This window comes from Podarcis raffonei, chromosome 12 (assembly GCF_027172205.1).
Source record: "Podarcis raffonei isolate rPodRaf1 chromosome 12, rPodRaf1.pri, whole genome shotgun sequence".
Lineage (NCBI taxonomy): Eukaryota > Metazoa > Chordata > Lepidosauria > Squamata > Lacertidae > Podarcis > Podarcis raffonei.
The window spans coordinates 52,988,524-53,011,635 of record NC_070613.1 but is presented as its reverse complement, the minus strand read 5'-3'; the positions used below and the strand labels follow the sequence as shown (position 1 = coordinate 53,011,635).

Below are 23,112 nucleotides of genomic sequence, written 5' to 3'. Positions count from 1 at the left end.
AAACGCAAACGCTGCCACAATGCAAATAATGTGAATTATTCATTTCACATGCACATTGAGGCTTTTAATTTTTTTTTAACAACAGCTGTTGAAGATCCAGTGAAAGTTACTTTTGAAATGGCATAAGATTTCAAGCGATGAAGCGCACCACTAATAGGTCTGTGGATTTTGCCCTGTTAAATTCTTTCAGCAGATAGAATGACTCACATAAGACTGAGCACGAAAAGCTGCCCCCAGAAAGTGATCTTTTAAGTTTGGCGGGCAGTTGAATGCTGAATGATTTTATTTTACGTATTATTTATTAATTTCATTAAAAAACTATACACCTGTGTGGTTGTAAAAAATCTCAAAGAGGTTTTCAAAAAGGATATAACAACAGAGTTCAAAACAAAAAAATTTTTTTCTTTCCAGTAGTGTTCTCCTACTGGTTTCTCTGTCAAAGAATAAAAAGTAAACGCCAAAGAATAAAAAATAAACGCCAAAGAATAAACGGACATAAATCGGACATCAAGAATCACAAGACAGAGAAACCAGTAGGAGAACACTTCAATCTCCCAGGACATTCTATACAAGATCTCAAAGTAGCTGTTTTACTACAAAGGAATTTCAGAAATAGACTGGAAAGAGAAGCTGCTGAATTGCAACTCATTACCAAACTTAAAACCATGGAGAGACCTGGTCTGAACAAAGACATTGGATTCTTATCTCATTATACATGACAAAGCCATTTTTCACCTTCTCACCCCTTGCTTTTTCCTGTAAGACCTATTGCAGTCGTTAAGAGTCGTCAACAGGCTCATCACAGCTATCTGCCAATCACCCATTCCCACCACCCTTCTGAGTAATACCCCTCCCCACCTTCTCACTATATAGAAGGATCTGGCAACTTCTGTTTCAGTGTATCTGAAGAAAGCTCATACCAAGAACTAACTTAGTTGGTCTTTAAGGTGCTACTGGAAGGAAAAATTTTGTTTTGTTTTGACTATGGCAGACCAACACGGCTACCTATCTGTAACAGAATTCAAATAAACAGATGGCGAAAAAGCCTGCCAGTCCCCAGCTGCTGGTCTATTAGTTCCCCAAAGACCAACCTCCTAGCCAGTGTTGCTCTCAGAGGATAGGCAGCCATTTTGCACAAGACTTTATGTTCATTAAATTAGCCATCCTGAGCCCGGTCTTGGCTGGGGAGGGCGGGGTATAAATAAAATTTATTATTATTACTTCACCTTGCTTATCTGCATAAATAGGGCTCATGCCTCAAATTCTGAAATTGGAAAGCTGGGAATAGCCTGGATGTACAGCTGCCATTTCTATTTAACTGTTTCATCCGTCATTCCCCCTCCCGCCGCCCGATGAAATCTTTCTCTCTCCTAGAGCATACCGACAAAAATGGAATGGCAGACGAAATTATTTGAGTCCGCTGAGATGGCAAGATTGACAGGGAAAGTTAGGAATCGAGAAGATCCAAAATTTAAGAGAGGATGGGATAAATACATGCAATATTTAAAAGATCACTGTAAAAATGTAGAATTTTTGGCAGGCTTTGAATGACTCCTGTAATGTGATATAATTCTTGTAAGTACTGGATAATCTCAAAATAGATGCTGTCTAATATGCAGTTGATATAGAAATGTACAGAAGCCAGGTTGGGGAGGAAGGAAGTCTTAATATGGAAATAACTTTGCCTTCTTCCCAACTTTTTAATTATTTTTTACTTCTTTTATTTACCCTACTGTTGGAGAGTTACAGCTGTGATTCATTGTATAAAATCAATAAAGATTAAAAAGAAAGAAAAAGAAATCTTTCTCTCGCCTGACCCTGCTTCCCCCCTGAGTTCTTCCACGCAGGATCGAAGTGGAAGAGCGAATGTCACATCCAAGTTGAGCTTTTCTGTAATAAGAGGATGGCAGCGACAAATCTCGGCTCCCAGGGATGTATTTCCCATTTGCTCCCACTATGAGAGGAGCTTTGAGTGAGAGACGCTGAACGTTAACTGAAGCAAAAAGCACGAACGGTAATTGCAACAGGAGAAGGCAGCCCCCCTGGGATAGCAAAGTGGAATGATCTCAGACAACTGAACGTGTTTTTCTTGAAAGAAGAATAAGCTAAAATTCCACATTTCAAAAACCTTGTGGGATTTATAATCTGCAATTTCCATGCATTTCATTTCATTTCATTTGCATTTCATTTTTATTAAAGGTATATATGGCCCTTCGCCCAAAGACCACAGGGAACACAAATATGAATATAATACATATCAACTCGCAAATATCTAGACAGAATATCTAGATAGAAACCAAAACAGTTATTTGACTACAATTATAACAAGCATTTTGGTTTCATGCTGCAAGTGATTTCTGGCTGTCTTTGCAGAAGAAAAGGGTCACAAGCTGCTTTTTTCCTTTTTCCTTTTTCAAAAAAACGTTCTTCATGAGCTGTTTAATAATAATAATAATAATAATAATAATAATAATAATAATAATAATAATTTATACCCCGCCCATCTGGCTGGGTTTCCCCAGCCATTCTGGGTGGCTTCCAACAAAAGATAAAAAATACATTAAAACATTAGTCATTAAAAACTTTGCTAAACAGGGCTGCCTTCAGATGTCTTTAAAAGTTTGTTAGTTGTTTTTCTCTTAGACATCTGGTGAGAGGCTGTTCCACAGGGTGGGTGCCACTACCAAGAAGGCCCTCTGCCTAGTTCCCTGTAACTTGGCTTCTCGCATCGAGGGAACTGCCAGAAGGCCCTCGGCACTGGACCTCAGTGTCCGGGCTGAGTGATGGGGGTGGAGATGCTCCTTCAGGTATACTGGACTGAGGCCGTTTAGGGATTTAAAGGTCAGCACCAACATTTTGAATTGTGCTTGGAAACGTACTGGGAGCTAATGTAGGTCTTTGAAGACCGGTGTTATGCGGTCTCAGTGGCCGCCCCCAGTCACCAGTCTACCTGCCACATTCTGGATTAATTGCATTTTCCGGGTCACCTTCAAAGGTAGCCCCACGTAGAGCGTATTGCAGTAGTCCAAGTGGGAGATAACTAGAGCATGCACCACTCTGGCGAGATAGTCCAAGATGGGCAGGTAGGGTCTCAGCCTGCGTACCAGATGGAGCTGGTAGACAGCTGCCCTGGACACAGAATTGACCTGTACCTCCATGGACAGCTGTGAGTCCAAAATGTCTCCCAGGCTGCGCACCTGGTCCTTCAGGGGCACAGTTACCCCATTCAGGACCAGGGAGTCCTCCACACCCGCCCACCCCTGTCCCCCCAAAACAGTACTTCTGTCTTGTCAGAATTCAACCTCAATATATGACACTCTTCCAAGCCACTGTTTTATTTATTCAAGTGCAATGGTCGTTTGTGCCCACTGAGATTGGTAGGGCTGGGAGACCAACCGGTGCCAGAACCAGTGATAGGAAGGGCCAATTCATTTTCCTCCTTGCTGAGTTTCACAAGTGGCAACACTGAACCTAAGGAGGAGGGCTCTCTTGGCTGTGTATCCTGCAAGACCTGCTCCTTGCCTTGCAGACCTTTTTCTACGTGGCTTGGGAGAGTGGGGCCCGGACTGACTCCAGCTACAAAAACGAAGACTGCGAAAGAGGCCAGAAACCATCTTGTCTGCCTCTTGGTGCAGACCCAGGTCTTGAGCCTGAGCTTCCATAGCTGCTGCCTGCCATGAGCCACCATTGGCAGGATTGGCAGCAACCGCAGCAGATAGATTATATGCTTATGATAATATTTTATTCCATTGGTAATTAGGCTTTTTAAAACATGCACTTTCTATTTGACCTTTTTTTGGTAATGTTTTCTTTTGAAATCTTTAAGATTGTTATGATTTGCTTCATTTTCCTGTGTTACATGTGCATTCTGCAGCTGCCCTCCTTTGTAGTGCTTCATTTTGAAATCTTTAAGATAATATTTCAGTTGCCTGTTAATTATGTTGCATTAAATGTATAATTTATATTGGACTTCCTTCAGGAATGTTTTATTTTGGATGGTCTTATTTGATCTTTTAACGTGTTGTAGGACACTTTGAGATTTGTTTCTTTAAAATATAAAGTGGTGTCTTAATTACATCCTTTTAGGCGCCAGGCGAAAACATTCCTCTTTGACCAGGCCTTGGGCTGATTAATATTCTATAGCCTTTTAAATGTGTTTGTGGGAAGGGGGGGTATTGTTTTGTTGTTTCTGTTTTAACTATTTACTTGTGTTTTCACCTTCTTTTTATTCTGTGAACTGCCCTGAGACCTTGTGGTGAAGGTTGGCTTATGCATTTAATAAATAAATAAAATGAACAACAACAACAACTTGAATATTAGGTCCCATTCCCTCTCTCCAGGGTTAATAATGAGACTAACCATTGGCACAGCGTGAGATTTTGCATGGGCAAAAGCCGAAGGACTATTTACAGTGGTACCTCGGGTTACATACGCTTCAGGTTAACAAACGCTTCAGGTTACAGACTCCGCTAACCCAGAAATAGTGCTTCAGGTTAAAAACTTTTGCTTCAGGATGCCAGCGCAGCAGCAGCAGGAGGCCCCATTAGCTAAAGTGGTGCTTCAAGTTAAGAACAGTTTCAGGTTAAGTACACACCTCCGGAACGAATTAAGTACTTAACCTGAGGTACCACTGTACTACTTGTCTTCAGTTCTCTGAAGGGCGAGTTTTCATATCGGTTTGTCTTCTTTTCCGCCCAGGGTCGAAATCTCAGAACTGTCTGTGGAATACCATTATTGGTGGGCTTACAGAGAATCTTAAGGAAAAACAGAAGCCAACCATTGTCTTTGACCCAAGACCTCCTGAAGAAATCTTAGCAGAGGAGCTGCCGGCTGTGGAGAGTCCCGAAGCGCTTGTGAAAACTTCATTCAGGTTTGGCCGATATAGATGTGCCTTGCTTAAGCTTGATCTTTCTTAATCATCAGCACGTTGAAGCCTCAGGGTTGAATGGGATAACTCTTATAACAGATGACTCTCCAGTGCCCTTGCGAAAACAAAAATATTAGTGCACTAAAATTATGGCTGCCAACCTGTGTTTTTCTTACATTGCAATCTAGAAAGATACAAATGCTATACGACTATCAGAGCTATCAGATTGTTTGTGAAATTTGCCATCTGAAGGATTTCATAGTAAATCCTGTTATTTTATAAGAATGCGATTGCAGGCCCGGAAAGTTAAATAATACTCTCACTGGGTGATATACGTTGGGCGATCTGGACTGTGATGTTGAAATAGCATTCTTGAAGGCACAAGAAGGCACAAGAAGGGACAATTGTTAAGATCGGTACTGTATAACACTGTTCTTTAATAGGTTTCCCCTTCTCCACCACTAACACTTTTTTTCCTGACTCATAGGCATATTATCTTTGATGAGCTTTTAATGTATGGATTTTACTTCAGTATATGTGTTTTTAAATTTTTCAAGGAAAGCACTATACTACTGTATCAAGGTTGTTTTTTGTGATTTGATGGTACTGAGAGGTTTGCTATCAGCAAAATTTTGAAAACAACAACATTATTGCTTAGTGCATTGAGTGACACTCTGTCGAGCATGTGTGTTGGTTGATGAGAGGTTTGGTGGGAGAGGCAATGGCAGTGCAGACATAATATTAACCAGGATGCTATCCCATTGCCAGTGTTGAAGTAACAACCAGTGTAATGAGTTTCTGTATATGGAGTTGGTGAGAGGCACCATCTTGTTTCTGCCTCAGGTAGCAAAATGTCTTGGGATGGTCCTGGGGCAGCTGCCTGGGGCCCCTTGGCTAACTTAGGAGTCCACTGACCCATAACTAGTGTTGAAAGTTGGTTCAGCTGGAGAATATTTACAGTCCAGTGCAGCTAGGCTCTGCCGAATAACACTCTATTCAACTTACATCAATGTGCAGAAGACTATAGCCACTGTGAAGTTTGATTCGGTTGCCAGTTCCTGTCAACTTTCTGACATGGAATGGGAGGAAGGGTGCAATATTGTCTTCTGCTTCAGGCAGCAAAATGTCTTGGACCAGCTCTGTCTGCTGTTGTTTTGCAGTAAGAGAAGCAGTGGCCAGGGGTTTGGAAGTGCTGTTTGGCCAGCAACATATTATTCTGGCCTGTGGATAGCAGTAGGTTCTGGCTGTTTCAGATTTGCATTTACACCTAGAAGGCACAAAGTAATAATGGATAATGCATCCAGATACATACATACATCTCCTGGCACAGCATTATAGATGTAAGAACATGTCTCTGTTGTTTCTGAAGTGTTTCCTCCACTGGGCCAAGAGAGCACTGCTGGGGTGGGGTGAAATTTAAGGTCAAAAGGTTAAGAGTTTCACCAATGCTATTATTTTTCATTTAAATTTCACTTTTGACCTTCAGCTCAAGAGCTTGAGAGTTCCACGGTTGTAACTACTTTTCTTTTAAATATATTTATCTTTATCTTTATTACATTTTGATCCTGACCTTCCTCTAATGAGGCCAGCATATGTCACCTCATTGCTTTTATCCTGGAAACATATCTGTGATGGTAGTTACTAGTGCACCTTTATTCAGTAATTGAGTAGAGATCTGTATATAGGTTTCCCTGGTCTAAGACCAGCCCTCAAATCACTTCACCCCCACTGTTTCTAAACGGGACCTTGTGTGTGTGTGTGTGTGTGTGTGTGTGTAATCAAAACACCTTGTTAAACAGTCGTTTTGTGAAAGGCAACTCAAATTCTGCTTCTGTTATCACCTGAAATCTCACCTTTGTAGTTTCTGCTACATACTTGCTTGTACTGTCTTAATATATCTTAAAAAATTGCAGACACTGGCCAAATTATTGGCTATGACTGGCTATTTCATGGGAAGACAAACTAAGGCCTGGGGGCTGGATCCGGCCCAATCACCTTCTAACTCTGGCCCGCGGATGGTCCAGGACTCAGCATGTTTTTACATGAGTAGAATGTGTGCTTTTATTTAAAATGCATCTCTGGGTTGTTTGTGGGGCCTGCCTAGTGTTTTTACATTAGAATGTGTGCTTTTATTTAAAATGCATCTCTGGGTTATTTGTGGGGCATAGGAATTTGTTCATTCCCCCCCCCCCGCAATATAGTCCGCCCCCCTCAAAGTCTGAGGGACAGTGGACTGGCCCCCTGCTGAAAAAGTTTGTTGACCCCTGAGCTATTTGATGGTTAACGTTTGTATTTTATCATTTTATTGATACTGTAAGCTGTCCGGAAATAAATATGGCAGATAAAATTTCCTGTTGACCCTAAAGTACAATAGCTCCATCAGAATTTCCTTTATCTCCTTGCGGAGTCGTGGCTACTGCTGATCTTTCAAGCCTGGGTCCTCACCCTGATTGTGGTAGCCTTGTGTGGAGGATGAGCCTCCTGAAAGAGATTTGAAGCTAGGTGTGGTGCGCTGAACCCTCTCTGCTCTCCGCTGGTGGCCGAAAGGAGGACCCCTGGCTGGGAGCTGCCTCCACACACCTGACTTTCAGTGCTACATGCAGCTTGTTGCAATGTGTGGTGTTGTGCTGGAGCCACGCTAAATCAGACAAATTGAGCATCCGTTAGAGGGGCAGTTGAAGCATACCAGCTCCATCTGGTACACAGGATGAGACCCTATCTACCTGCAGACTGTCTTGCCAGAGTGGTGCATTCTCTAGTTATCTCTCACTTGGACTACTACAATGCACTCTACATGGGGCTACCTTTGAAGGTGACCCGGAAACTACAACTAATCCAGAATGCGGCAGCTAGACTGGTGACTGGGGGTGGCCGCTGAGACCACATAACACCGGTCTTCAAAGACCTACATTGGCACTTAGTGCGTTTCCGAGCACAATTCCAAGTGTTGGTGCCGACCTTTAAAGCCCTAAACGGCCTCGGTCCAGTATACCTGAAGGAGTGTCTCCACCCCCATCGTTCTGTCCGGATGCTGAGGTCCAGCGCTGAGGGCCTTCTAGTGGTTACCTCATTGCGAGAAGCAAAGCTACAGGGAACCAGGCAGAGGGCCTTCTTGGTGGTGGCACCCGCCCTGTGGAACGCCCTCCCATCAGATGTCGAAGAGATAAACAACTACCTGACATTCAGAAGACATCTTAAGGCAGTCCTGTTCAGGAAAGTTTTTAATGTGTGACATCTTAGTGTATTTTTGGTTTTTGTGGAAGCTGCCCAGAGTGGATGGGGCAACCCTGCCAGATGGGCGGGGTACAAATAATAATTATTATCATGAAGAAGGATGACATTGCCCACCTGGCTTCCCAATGGCAAGTGCTGCTGCTGGTTACCACGAAGGACTGAGGGGAGCTCAGCATGGTGTGGGCACACCAGCAGGGATATTGGGTTGTCTCTGCCCTCAGTGCCAGGAAGCCAGATGAGCAATGCTCCATTAAAACCATTGGGATGAATTAATCATAGGAACAGAGGAAGCTGCCTTATAGCAAGTCAGACTGTTAGTCTGTCAAGCTCAGTACAGTCGTATCTTGGAAGTTGAACGGAACCCGTTCCAGAAATCTGTTCGACTTCCAAAACATTTGGAAACCAAAGCGTGGCTTCTGATTGGCTGCAGGAAGCTCCTACAGCCAATTGGAAGTCACGGAAGCCCCATCAGACGTTCGGCTTCTAAAAGAACGTTCGAAAGCAGGAACACTCACTTCTGGGTTTCAATTGTTTGGGAGCCATTCTATTTGGGAGCCAAGGCGTTTGAGATCCAAGGTAAGACTGTATTGTCAACAGTGCCTGCTGGGTAGCAGCTCCTCACCGTTTCAGGCAGAAATATTTCCCACATCTCCTTGGAGGCACCAAGGTCTGAAGCGAGGCTCTTGTGCACATGTTTTTTACTGCTGGTGTTTTTAACGTTAAATTGCTTTGGGATGTTTCATGGAAAGTGAGTCCTAAATAAATTGAAGAAATAAATGGTGCTATTTAAAAATGATGGAACATCATCATCAGGCATGCAGAAATCAATATGCTCAGTTGCCTCTGGTGCCTCAAAAGCTGTGTAGCATATGAGGCAGCATATTAAGGAGTCTCAAAGCGGTTAACATTCTCCTTTCCCTTCCTCCCCCACAACAAACACTCTGTGAGGTGAGTGGGGCTGAGAGACTTCAGAGAAGTGTGACTGGCCCAAGGTCACGCAGCAGCTGCATGTGGAGGAGTGGAGACGCGAACCCGGTTCCCCAGATTACGAGACTACCGCTCTTAACCACTACACCATAAGTAAATTAGTAGTAAGTAATTTTTTATTTATATCCCGCCCTCCCTGGCCAAGACCAGGCTCAGGGCGGCTAGCATCAAATATCTAATACATCAAAACACAATCAAATAATTGATTAAAAGACAGCTTAAAAATTAGAATCAGGATAAAATTAAATGACTGCCCACGAGTTACAACCACAGGGGTCAGGAACCTCAAGTATTCATCAGGGCCAGCTATCCATGTTGGTCCCGCATGAGCTGATAACGGGGCCAAAGGGGTAACTTACAGGTTCCATAAAGGTAAAGGTACCCCTGCCCGTACGGGCCAGTCGTGTCCGACTCTAGGGTTGTGCGCTCTAGAGGCCGGGAGCCAGCGCTGTCCGAAGACACTTCCGGGTCACGTGGCCAGCGTGACGAAGCTGCTCTGGCGAGCCAGCACCAGCGCAGCACACGGAAACGCCGTTTACCTTCCCACTATAAAGCGGTACCTATTTATCTACTTGCACTTGGGGGTGCTTTCGAACTGCTAGGTGGGCAGAAGCTGGGACCGAAAGACGGGAGCGCACCCCGCCGCGGGGATTCGAACCGCCGGCCATACGATCGGCAAGTCCTAGGCACTGAGGTTTTACCCACAGTGCCACCCGCGTCCCTTTACAGGGTCCCATAGAGGGGGGTCAAACTGGGCCCAGACCAAAGGCCAGGTGGAACATCTCTGTCTTGCAGGCCCTGTGGAAAGATGTCAAGCCCTGCAGGGCCCTGGTCTCCTGCAATAGAGTGTTCCACCAGGTTGGTAAGACCTTGGGTGCTTCTTATTTCTCCCTTAGTATCCGTTTCCTTAATTTAAAGAGGAGACCAAGTGAGACAGGATCACTGCTCTCCGGGTTGCATGCAGATGACCATCTTCCACTGTCTCCAACCTGCTTCCTAGGAAAACTGTCTGGCATAAAAACGTTTGGCATGAAAATGTGTGGAAATGACGTATAACAGTGAAACACACTTGCTTTACTGCTCTCAGCTTTGTGCAAACTCTTGACTCTCCTCTGGCCCCAGACTTGTCACTCTTGCCTCCGTTCCCATCTGCAGGGAAAAAACCACTGGTGGCCCAAAGCTTAGGAGAGACATTGGGGAGCCCATCGAAAGGATGTTCATACTTTGGATTCTTGGCAGTTTTATTCCTCCAGGCTGCTGGAAGCTTAGTCCATTAACTTGCACTTCTGCAGCAAAAGAGGGGGGTTATGCGTGGGCTGGTAATGGTGTGGTTTTATCCTGCTAATGAAGCATTTAGCTGCACATTTTTGTATTAGTCATCATCCCCGCTATTAAGGCAGAAAGAGTTCAACACATTTGTCGGAGTGCGCACTCCCTTTCTAATGCAGGGCTGGTTTGCCTTCAATCCCTGAAAGACATGCTGCTTCTCAAATTTCCATTTGCACATATGAGATGCTGAAAATATGATAGGAAATGAAATGGAGCAGGAGATCATTATCATTATTAGTATTGCCTGAGCCACGGAGCTCACCGCTGTAGTGCTCGTCACTCCATAAAGTTTTGTATTCGGGTATCTCTAGTGATCACTGCTTTTAATTTGTAATTTATAAATTTTTAATTTTCCAAAAGCCTTGGCAGTCTCTGGACTGAAGAACAGAATAAAAAGCTTCTAATAAATAAAAATAATTTGAGTGGACTAACGTTTCGTTTGTAATGTACCCTGAGCCAATTTTAAATGAGACACTGGGCATGTTAAAGGCACTTAGATGTGTATTGCTCCATGTGGCCCAGTGTCATGTTTCAAAGACTCTTAAACTTGGGCCATAAGTGTCCTGTTTATGTTTCTAGGGGGAATCCACAGTTGGGAGGGAGGGAGGAAGCAAGGCAGATTGGTTCTCACAGCACCATGGAGAGCTCCAAGTGAGCCTCTTGCTCTGACTAGCACAAGAGGTGAGCTGGGGCTTTTGAGCCTCTGCCCATAGTCAACCTCTCAAATGTTCCCCTTCTTCTCTTGGAGAATTGTAGACCCTTAAAGAGCTAACCCTGTGGCTTGGAAATGGGTGCATCTCCTCCCCTCTGTGGTCTCCTACCTGGTATGTTCCTGGTGGTGCTGGACTAGCAAGTTGTGTCAGAGACACTTGGTTCCTAAGGGGAAATACTTGCGAAGGGTTCTTCCTCTGGTTCTATGAACCTTGGTGCTGTGGGATCCAGTTCGGTGGCCTGTTGGTGCCAGTCTCAGTTTTAGTGGGTCTCTAATCACCAGTACTTGGGCTCAGAGCAGGAACCTGGTTGCCTACCTCAGCCAATGGCATTGTAGCCTCTGAACTTGGGGCCTGGTCACTGGTGGACTTCGGGGTATTGACAATAAGCAGTCAGAAATTACATGCCAGTGTGTCTTCCTTTTGATTTCTGACCATAGATCACAGAAGTGTGATCATTGCACCCATTGGGACTGAGGGAATCTGCACAGATAAAAGTCATATGCATGTAGACTTAAATCACTCATTAACTTGGTGGTCCCTTTGGGCTTCTTTTGTTACATTTAGACAAAGGGAAAGACATTTTGGCTCTTCAGAATGTAGCTCCAGAAAATAATTTCGTAAAAAGCACCTGCTCAATTTAATACCTTTCTGACTTTGTTTTCTGGAGTAAGAACAAAAGAGTTTTCTCTCTCTGACAGCAACTTAGAGTGATGGGAGGGGGGTGGGAATGACAGATTAAGTTCAGATAAATTCCTTATTGTGTCTTTCCTAAACTGAGAGAAACTGATAAGGCAACAGGCAGAAAAAGAATTTCTAAATATTCCTGCCTCATATGCTACACAGCAGGTTTGGTGCAAAATGTTTGGAATGGAGAGTCTGCCTGTTATATTTTTATACTTACAGCCACTGCTCTTTGCCCCTTTGCACAGACAAGCTACAATATTTTCACCACCAAACTATCTGCCCACCCTCCAACTCTCAGCTTTCAACCCTGGCAGCCATAGGGCAAAGGTAAAGGGCAATGGCAGGTCCAAAAATTGCACATGAAGCAGTTCTTTCACATGCTTGAGGTGGTGCTTTAAAAAGTTGAGTCACAAAAGCGGAGAGCATTCAGATGGAGCCCCTCATGTTGTTGTTCTTGTTTAGTCGTTTAGTCGTGTCCAACTCTTCGTGACCCCATGGACCAGAGCACGCCAGGCACTCCTGTCTTCCACTGCTACCCGCAGTTTGGTCAAACACATGCTGGTAGCTTTGAGAACACTATCCAATCATCTCGTCCTCTGTCGTCCCCTTCTCCTTGTGCCCTCAATCTTACCCAGCATCAGGGTCTTTTCCAGGGAGTCTTCTCTTCTCATGAGGTGACCAAAGTATTGGAGTCTCAGCTTCACGATCTATCCTTCCAGTGAGCACTCAGGGCTGATTTCCTTAAGAATGGATAGGTTTGATCTTCTTGCAGTCCATGGGACTCTCAAGAGTCTCCTCCAGCACCATAATTCAAAAGCATCAATTCTTCGGCTCTTCGGACCTTCTTTATGGTCCAGCTCTCACTTCCATACATCACTAGGAGCCCCTCATATATGAAAAGAATGCACCAGGCAGTCACAAGGCCACCTCAGCTGGCCCCCTGCCTGCTGGCAGTGTGCTTGGAAAATTTGAAAAGTTGTCTTCTTCTTTGGCGATCACTCGTAGCCGAATAAGATTGTCTTCCATAAACACGGTTTTAACAATGAGTCTGTAAGTGACTGTGGAGGCCAATTCTGGATCCACACATCCTTCCACAGTGGGGACATTGGTTTCTGGGTGGGAGTTGATCACGGTGTGGATTTGCCAAGTGTGCCTTCCTCTTAGCATGTTTCTCCCTTTCATCCTGAGTTCGAGTGTCTTCAAAGCCCACGTCACCTTTGGTAAAGGCTGTCCTCCAATTGGAGCACTCGCAGGCAAGTGTTTCCCAATTGTTGGTGTTTATACTGCATTTTAAAAGATTTGCCTTGAGACAGTCTTTAAATCTCTTTTGTTGACCACCAGCATTACGCTTTCCATTTTTAAGTTTGGAATAGACTGGTTCTTTGGCTTTGTGGTTTTATCTCGGTGGGTGTGTGGCAGTAGATTGAACTGGTGAAACTTTATAGTGGGAATTGCTGAGGCAGATATAGCCAGCAAGCTTGGAACCAGGATATGGTTTGGAATATGTCTGGGGCAATTTATGAATTCAATTCAAATGTTTATATATATATATAGTTTTTATGGAGCTGTCGTGCCAAATTCTCAATGCTTTCTGGGGCCTGAGAACATCAAATAAGAGGTTAACAGGGTCATGCCTCTACTAATGGGGTCAGGGAGGAAGAAGGGGGGTTGTGAGTACAAAGACATAAATAAGTAAGTAATATCTGCAGTGTGAATTAAAATAACACACCCACTATTTTATTTCATTGTAACCAAATCGAAATAATAATTAACTCAGCTCCATTTTCAAATAATGCATTTCTTGGGCACTATTTTAAACTCATTCTGAAGATGAAAGCTTAAGAATATTGGGATCTTATTAAAGAACATCCTTTGGAGAGCTTCTCCATTTCCTTAATTACTCTAACAATGCTGTTAATATTATTATTCCAAATGCCAGCAATACTTAACCAATTAGAAAGATTATAGAAAATATCAATGAATGTTCAGTAAGCCAACTATACATTTGTATAAGACAGGGTAAACTGTGTGGACTCTGTTGGAAAATTGGAATGAGACTGGAATCTGGCACAATGTTTAATAAAATATTGCCTAAATCTAAATTAATGCATCATTTGGCAGATACCTGCAACTTTAAATCTTTGATGGGTAAAATGGATAACAAAAAAGAATCAGCATAATGTTCATGATATTAATTTATTTTAAACATTTCAGATAATAGACTTTGGCCTTCCCCAACCTATCCCCCTCCTCCCGATGCTTTGGACTCCAACTCCCATCATCCTAGCCAGGTTGATGGGAGTTGGTCCAAAGTTTTTGCAGGGTCCCAGGTTAGAGACGATTGATATAGTTCACAGCAGGGATGCCTGCAGTATGTGTGGCCCAAACTGGCGTGGCTCTCTTGATGTCCTCTGATCATAGGTCATGCTGGCTTGGGCTGCACTAATACTTGCACACTTTCCATTTACTGGAGAGCAAAATTAGAGCCTGACCCATACAACTGCAATGGGCTCTACTTGGGGCTACCTTTGAAGCTGACTCGAAAACTACAACTAATCCAGAATACGGCAGCTAGACTGGTGACTGGGAGTGACCACTGAGACCATATAACACCGGTCCTGAAAGACCTACATTGGCTCCCAGTATGTTTCTGAGCACAATTCAAAGTGTTGGTGCTGACCTTTAAAGCCCTAACGGCCTCGGCCCCATATGCCTGAAGGAGCGTCTCCACCCTGATCATTCTGCCCAGACACTGAGGTCCAGCATCGGGGCCTTCTGGCAGTTCGTTTTAAACCCAAATGTTGTTTTAAACCCAAATGTCGTTTTAAACCCAAATGTCCATAGGAAAAAGTCAGCGCTCTCCTGCAACAGCAATGCTGCTTCACTCCGGGAAAGAAGCGGTCGATTCAAGGCACCGCGCCGCTCACCCCACGTCGCTCCGGATCCCCCGATTGGGGTTTCCCCACGAGTAGGGGAGGCGCAAAGGGAACCAGCCGAATCCCAGGTTCGCAGGCTTCTCCCGCCTGCGATTTCTATGGGTCTCCGCCTTCGCCATGGCGGTCAGACCCTGCTTTCCTCGGAGTCAGTTCCTCCCGAACGGAGGAGCTCCGCCATTGCCGGTGGCGCCAACCCGGAAGTCTCAGTACAAAGTTATTTTGGCACCTGTTTCCACCGCGTCATTTTCCCCTTGCACAGTGTATGACAAAGGAGACAAAGGTCACAGACAGGACATAGCAGACTACTGAGACCGCAAAAGGTCAGACAGAGGGAAGATGTTCAGACAGCTGTGGCCTTATCTGTGAGGGGGAGTGTGCGCCGCACCCCAAGGTCATGCGTGCAGACAGCTGAGGCTGCCCGCGGGCGGGAGTGTGCTCCGCAACCCAGTGATCATCCCTACATGCATGCAATTCTTTACCATGGTAAAGATACAAAGCAGGCCCGTATCTTTCAGCCCAGTGCGTGATTTTTGTTTTTCTCATTGCCAAAGGCGATTCTTGTCTTTTGGTCCTCACCTCTTAGTTTTTGCCTTGTTATCCACCAAGGGATTTTGCCACTGGCTCACACACATGGGCTGTGATAATTACAGGTGGCTTCCGCTCGCTGCAGGAGCGGCCACATGGCGAAAGGACTTGCTTGACAGCAAGCTGATAACTGTGCATAAAGCAGAGGTGCAGCCTCTAAATTTAGCATTGATGAAACCAAATGAAAATATCACTTACAGAGCTCCCTGGTAGGGCGACCCAGTGGCTGCTGCATGCTTAGTAGTTGTGTAGGAAAGGGAATTGCAGCTTGCTTGACTAACTGTGGTTTCCAGTTCCATCCAAACCAAGGACCATGGTTATTACTAACCATGGTTAGTTTAAACAAGCAGGAATCACAAACCACAATTTGAAGCTTGCGTTTGACCCCCAGTTTGGATGGCTAACTGGAAATGAAAAACAAAACCTTCCAGAATTCCCTTTCCAGTCTCAGGACATGTGATGGAAGTTTTGTGTAGGAACTGGGGAGGAAGTAAGGCTCATTTGTGTATCATGTTTAGCATTTATGTTCACATGAAGCCAATATGTCTATCCTAAATTGAACGGGATCGTGCACAGGTTTGTCGCATGCTACTATTGGTCCGTTAAAATGCCTGGCGCAAATATTCAATGATGATTAAGAGCAAGGAAGATCTTCAGGCAACTTTAGTGATAAACGACAACTCAAATTTATCTGTTGAATGCATTCTCACTCGGCTTTTTAGCTGAAAAGGTTCCCAAAGTGACTTACACAAATCGGTAGTAAGGTGGCCCCTTTTTCCTCAGGCTTGCAATCTGAAAGGCACAACACATGAGGAAACAAGGGACGAGGAGGGGAGAAATCAAGTGCAGATGCCACTTTTTAAGTTTCATTTCATATAATGATGTGGTTGAGATTCCTGCATTTCAAGGTTAGACTTGGTAACCCTCAGAGTCCCTTAAAGCGTAACAATTCTATGATCCTATGAGCAGCTCAAAATAAAAGCATTGCAACAACTTCTCTGCTGCTGATACTTATTTACTGTGAGAATGGCAGGGGTTTTGAGGGGCGCCAGATCAGTAGAATAACGGCAGGCTGGCAGCCCTAACTTCACAACATTGTCGCCTCCTCCCCATTTGTGTAGGTGAGCATATAGATAACCCAGCAACAGCAGGGCTAACTCTTCATTAAGTCTAAGAACTGACACCTTCCGTGGGTGTCAGATTGCGTGCAACGGCTCCATTTGCTTTTCTGAGGATTTAATCCAGATAGATGTATTTTGTAGGCCAGAATGAAACCAATTCATCACAATAAGACTGGTTCGTCTTGCGTTATCGTGTCTTCCCTCTTGAACTTTCTGTGTTAAATGTGAAATCTAATTCTGTGTCAGCTTGTTATGCGGCCATGATAAATGTTGCTGCTGTAGTGCCATTGGAGTGGGTAGTCACACACTGAGCACTGGGAAGGTTCCCATATGTATATTTTTGTCGCCAATGTATTTCCATGTGAGAGTCAACATCTCAAATTATATAGTCTCATTGAACCCTTTCATCCTCACTGATGCAATAATGTTATATTGTTCTCATTAGACAGAAACAGTGACAGGCCCCACCAGCACATTTAAAGCTGTATTGTACCACTTCATGGCTTCTTGCAAAGAATCCCAGGAGCTGTTTGTTAAGGGTGCTAAGAGTGGTTAGGAGATTCCTATTTCCCTCCCAGAGCTACGATTCCCAGAGTGGTTTAACAGCCGATCCCTCTGTGGTGATCACACAAGGTCCCCGGACGTTTCAGCGTCTATTGATCCCTGTGCCACCACTTGATTTCTCGCTGCCACCACCCAGGCCCTACCTGTTACAATACTGAGTCGTCAGGTTTAAATTGGAACAAAAACTTCTGTTTATTTATTGCACACAAGTGTGTGGTTTCATAAACGGTATCGGTCAATTACAATCATAGGGTGTCTATCCAGACCTATAACTTCCGCTACCTGCTCTCACTCACTAAACCACCTCTCAGATATTTACTTCTCTTCCTAGCCCGTAACTGTTCCTGACTCAGCTTATTTCGCTACCCTAACTCAACCTACCCACAAACTCTATCCCAATTCACTCCCACACCAACCAACCAACCAACTCCCAATGAACTCCTCCCTTCACCCCTACCAGGGCTGGTTTTATAGTTCCTCTGACTCCACCCCCCTGGGTTCTGATTGGGTAACTTGTTTAACTATTTCACCTCCAGCACTCACATATATTAACGTCACACCCTCTTCCCAGAGAACTCTGAGAACTGTAGCTTTTGAGGGGAAGAGCAATCTCCTAAAAAATCCCAGCACCCTTTGCAAACTACATTTCCCAGGCATCTTTGGGGGAAGCAGTGACTGTTCAGGTGGCACCAGTGATTTCAATGTATAGTGCATGTGAGGTCAAAATCTCTCTGCCCATAGAAAGCAATCATGTCAGGAGGCATGTGCTAGATTTTATGTTTTTACATTTTTATTGGTTTTGTTAAACATATTTCCAACAATCATATAACATAACTTCTTATCTTATACAATATTTTAGACTTCCATCAACACCTCTGATGATTTTTCGTTCTTTATCACTTATTCTGCGTTTCTTAATTTCTCTATTACTCTTAATTATCATTAACTAACAATTCTTCTCATAGTCTTTCTTGCAATATTTCAAATAGTCCTCCTTACAAAACTTATTGCAATCCTACTAGCGTAATCTGTTCATTACCATTACTTTTCAAATAGCTCATATATTTACTCCAGTCTTCTAAGAATCTCTGGTCCCGCAGGTTTTGAATCTTTCCTGTTAATTTATCTAATTCTGCATAGTCCATCAATTTCGTCTGCCATTCTTCTTTCGTCAGTAATTCTTCTTGCTTCCATTTTTGTGCCAATAATATTCTTGCTGCTGTCATTGCATATAAAAACAATTTACAATCCTGTCTATTAACACCATATCCTACAATGCCAAGTAAAAATGCTTCTGGTTTCTTAATAAATGTATATTTCAACATCTTTTTCATCTCATTATATATCATTTCCCAGAAGTTTTTCACTTTTTTACATTCCCACCACATGTGATAAAAAGTTCCTTCCTTTTCTTTACATTTCCATTTATTACTTATTTTATACATTTTAGCTAACTTCACAGTTATTTTATGTACAGGGTGTGCCAAGTTGCATTGCAGCATTCAATTATAACATCCCCCAACTTGCTTTCCGAAGTGAGGGATTCCCCGGAGGGCAGTACATTGGTTCTAAGTTTCATTAATGTTACTGGGATCATTAAATATGAATTTAGCTCTCCTATTCAAAGAAGCAACATTGGCTGGATTATGATGACCATTAGCCTTAAAAGGGAATAAAGAATATGAGAGCAGAAAACCTTAAATATGGTGCTATATGCCATGAGATTCAAAGGTTAGAATAAAGCTGTCAGTGAGCCTATTGTTGTTGTTGTTGTTTAGTTGTTTAGTTGTGTCCGACTCTTCATGACCCCATGAACCAGAGCACGCCAGGCACTCCTGTCTTCCACTGCCTCCCGCAGTTTGGTCAAACTCATGTTGGTAGCTTTGAGAACACTGTCCAACCATCTCATCCTCTGCCGTCCCCTTCTCCTTGTGCCCTCCATCTTTCCAAGGAATCTTCTCTTCTCATGAGGTGGCCAAAGTATTGGAGCCTCAGCTTCAGGTTCTATCCTTCCAGTGAGCACTCAGGGCTGATTTCCTTAAGAATGGAGAGGTTTGATCTTCTTGCAGTCCATGGGACTCTCAAGAGTCTCCTCCAGCATCCTAATTCAAAAACCTTAAATATAGTGCTTGGTCCCATCACCTCCTGGCAAATAGAAGGGGAAGAAATGGAGGCAGTGAGAGATTTTACTTTCTTGGGCTCCATGATCACTGCAGATGGTGACAGCAGCCACGAAATTAAAAGACGCCTGCTTCTTGGGAGAAGGGCAATGACAGGCCTAGATAGCATCTTGAGAAGTAGAGACGTCACCTTGACAACAAAGGTCTGTATAGTTAAAGACATAGTTTTCCCAGTAGTGATGTATGGAAGTGAGAGCTGGACCATAAAGAAGGCTGATCGCCGAAGAATTGATGCTTTTGAATTATGGTGCTGGAGAAGACTCTTGAGAGTCCCATGGACTGCAAGAAGATCAAACGCATCCATTCTTAAGGAAATCAGCCCTGAGTGCTCACTGGAAGGCCAGATCGTGAAGCTGAGGCTCCAGTACTTTGGCCACCTCATGAGAAGAGAAGACTCCCTGGAGAAGACACTGATGTTGGGAAAGATGGAGGGCACAAGGAGAAGGGGACGACAGAGGACAAGATGGTTGGATAGTGTTTTCGAGGTTACCAGCATGAGTTTGACCAAACTGCGGGAGGTAGTGGAGGACAGAGGTGCCTGGCGTGCTCTGGTCCATGGGGTCATGAAGAGTCGGACACGAATAAACGACTAAACAACAACAACAACAACATATGCTATGAGATTCAGAGGTTAGAATGAAGCTGTCGGTGAGCCTATTAGCACATACTTACTTCACAAAGCAGCTGCATATTTGTGTGAATTATTTCATAATTACTGTTTTGTGCGCTAATCTCCATATCATTTAAAAAAATGTGTCAAGCATTCCCTGCCACTTTAATCATTGGATTTGTCACTGGCAATAGATGTAAATAGGATAGGTCTGTCTTCAACAGCCAACAGTTTGCAGTAAGATTGAAGAGTATAAAGGGCGGCTAACCTCCAGGGGACGCTGTGGGTTAAACCACAGAGCCTAGGACTTGCCGATCAGAAGGTCGGCGGTTCGAATCCCCACAACGGGGTGAGCTCCCGTTGCTCGGTCCCTGCTCCTGCCAACCTAGCAGTTCGAAAGCGCGTCAAAGTGCAAGTAGATAAATAGGTACCGCTCTGGTGGGAAGGAAAATGGTGTTTCCGTGCGCTGCTCTGGTTCGCCAGAAGCGGCTTAGTCATGCTGGCCACATGACCCGGAAGCTGTACACTGGCTCCATTGGCCAATAAAGCGAGATGAGCACCGCAAGCCCAGAGTCAGCCACAACAGGACCTAATGGTCAGGGGTCCCTTTACCTTTACTAACCTCCAGTTTGGGTGCCAGATCCACCCCTCAATAAGCTTTCTGCTTCCCCCAAGACCCCACCGGGTCCCCATTGAGGCTGTGTGCCTGTATCTGTGTGCATGTGACAGTGTTTGATGGGGAGCATGGGGTAGCTACATCTACTTTTGGCCAAGCAGACTGTGGGCATGTAGCCCCAAGAGGGCTGGCCAAGGGAGAATGAAGCTTGGGGGCCAAAAGGACTTTGATTCCATCAAGGCTCTAGTTATCCAATGACCGTATGACACGCTTTGGGGAAGTTCTCATGTCATTAAAAGCTTCAGCTAATTTCGGATTTGATAATGACTTTATAGAAAAATGTTGCCTAGTTCTAATTTCATTTGAAGGGCAATCTAAAAAGCAATTTCTTGCTGGAAAAGTCCACCCCATCCCTATCCTTATGGGCATATAGGCCTCTTCTTAAGGTGGTCCACTGAGTGCTTTCTCTTGCACTGGACGGCACTTCGGATCAACTTGACGTCTGCTAGATTCCACAGGCAGGATCCTGGTGGAATCTACAAACATATAAAAAACGCTGTGAAAATGCTTTTTAAAAAAAAAAGTTTTGAAAAATACATTGAATTTTGCATAGCTCATGTTCACCATCTAGTGTCACATTTGTATATTGCACTTTACAACACATTTAAAATGTTTTATTTACAGCTATGTAGCTGGTTTACGTCTGCGGAAGCTCCCTCTGTTTAAGAATCGTTGTCCACGGTTCTTGTAAACTTGGATATAACAATCATATGGGCTTATTGTAGCCCACATTTATTCTCCGGTTTTTATTTATTTAAAACCAAGTGATGTTAAAGAAGCTGTGTTAAAAATAAACAGGTGTAGGAAAATGAGGTTCCATAGGTTTGATAATTGACTAGGCAAATTGTAATTGCTTTACTCCAAGTGGCTGTCCTGGATTCTGGAAAAGTATAAAAGGCAATGGGTGGGGGGATGTCAGTGCAAGACGAAATAATGAAAGCCACCAATAACTTCCAAGCATAATATTTAGCTCCCTGTCATCTTTCAGTGTTTTATTTGGTGCCTGTTTATAATCCATCACTACTTCTAATTATGCTGGAAACTAATTCTAAGAAGACAATGTGGTGATATTTTCGGAAACCAAAATGTAATCACAGAGAATGACGTCAGTAAAATTAACATACTTCACAGGAGATGCTGAAAGGAAGGTACATCAGTATAACTTAAGCAGGGCATGAACGGGTTATTATGCACATATCTTTTAGCATGTGCTAAAATCTGTATTCGTCTAGCAACAGACTATTGTGGATGCTGGTCCCATTGTGCTCAATGGATTGAAAACAAATAAAACATTTTTTAAAAAATCTTAAATTATTGCTTAGAAGAGTGGTAGCCAATGTAGCGTTCTTCAGATGTTGTGAGAACAACTCCCATCATCCTTGGCCATAGGCTGGTGCTGATGGGATTTGGAGTCCATAACATCTAGAAGGAACCACATCGGCTACCTCTACCTTTGAATAAAATAATTTAGGAACCTAAAACGAGTTCGGGGGATCAGACAAAAGAGTCGTCTACCCTAGCAGTCTCTATCCAGTTTTGGCCAGCCAGATGCCAGATGCCAGCAGGACACAAAGACATCACTCCTCTCTTCTTGTTGCCCCAAGCAGATGGGATTCAGTGGCTTATGGTCTCTGAATCTGGACATTACAACTGGCTGCCTGAATCTTTCAGATTTGGGTATCAATTCTGCAGGTGGATGGAAGGCTAGAGTAAGACTGGGAGGCCAGAGTAAGATTTATCTGAGAAAGGGATAACAGGTGACAATGGTTTTCTTTTCTTTAAAGCTTTAAAAGGGGGGGGGGAGGAAGGTAGGTACAGTGGTACCTTGGTTATTGAACTTCTCCGTTGACAGACGTTTTGGAACCCGAATGCCAAAAATCCAGAAATAAATGCTTCCGTTTTCGAACATGCCTTGAAAGTTGAACGGCCTCCACTGTTGTGTTTTTCAGCTTTCTCAGTTGAATTGCTGACAGCCCTTTGTGCCTCGGTTTTCGAACGTTTCGGAACTTGAATGGTCTTCCGGAACGGATTACATTCGAGAACTGTATTATTTCATCTTCAACATTTGTCCATTCCTTCCTTCCTTTAAAGTACAGTAGAATGCCCTTCTGTAGCTAAAGCAGCAACAACCAGTTGTTTCAGCCATCTTGTAAAGACTAATCTTTTTCCCACTGGCTATCCCTGACCTGCATGAGTGGTCCAGGTTTTATATGTATGGACCCCTGAATCTGTTGTATGTTCTTTATTGGTTTTAGGTTGTATGTTTGTTTTAATGGACATTGTTTCTCTGTCGGGCATAGTGTATATGGCTTAGAGATTTGTTAAAATATTAAGAGGTTTAGAAATGCTTTCAAATAAACAAATGAACAAATAAATAAAAACCAGTTTTTAGGGCCAAGCCATCACAAAACCAACTAATAAAGAAGAAGTGATTTTTTTTTTTTTAAAAAGAGTGATACCAGATAGTAGATATATTAGGCATGTCAATTAGGAATGGAATTATTGTGAGAGCCATTAACACTTTTAAAGAAAGGTAGCAGTGAAGAGAGATTTCCAAGGCCATCTTAAATGTCTGAAGAACACAGGTCAAAGTTAATTGGGTTTTCCATAATTATGGGGCCAATTC

The 23,112-nt window shown here is 43.6% G+C and overlaps 1 protein-coding gene across 2 annotated transcripts in view; it reads left to right on the top strand.

The window, feature by feature from the left end:
• Nucleotides 1–23,112, top strand: part of PDE1C (phosphodiesterase 1C) — a 286,306-nt gene that overhangs the window by 51,682 nt on the left and 211,512 nt on the right. For both annotated transcript variants that reach the window (XM_053359751.1, XM_053359753.1), the window contains exon 3: nucleotides 4,699–4,870. In XM_053359751.1, coding sequence (XP_053215726.1) covers nucleotides 4,699–4,870 — 172 coding nt within the window. The remainder of the gene's footprint in view (nucleotides 1–4,698; nucleotides 4,871–23,112) is intronic.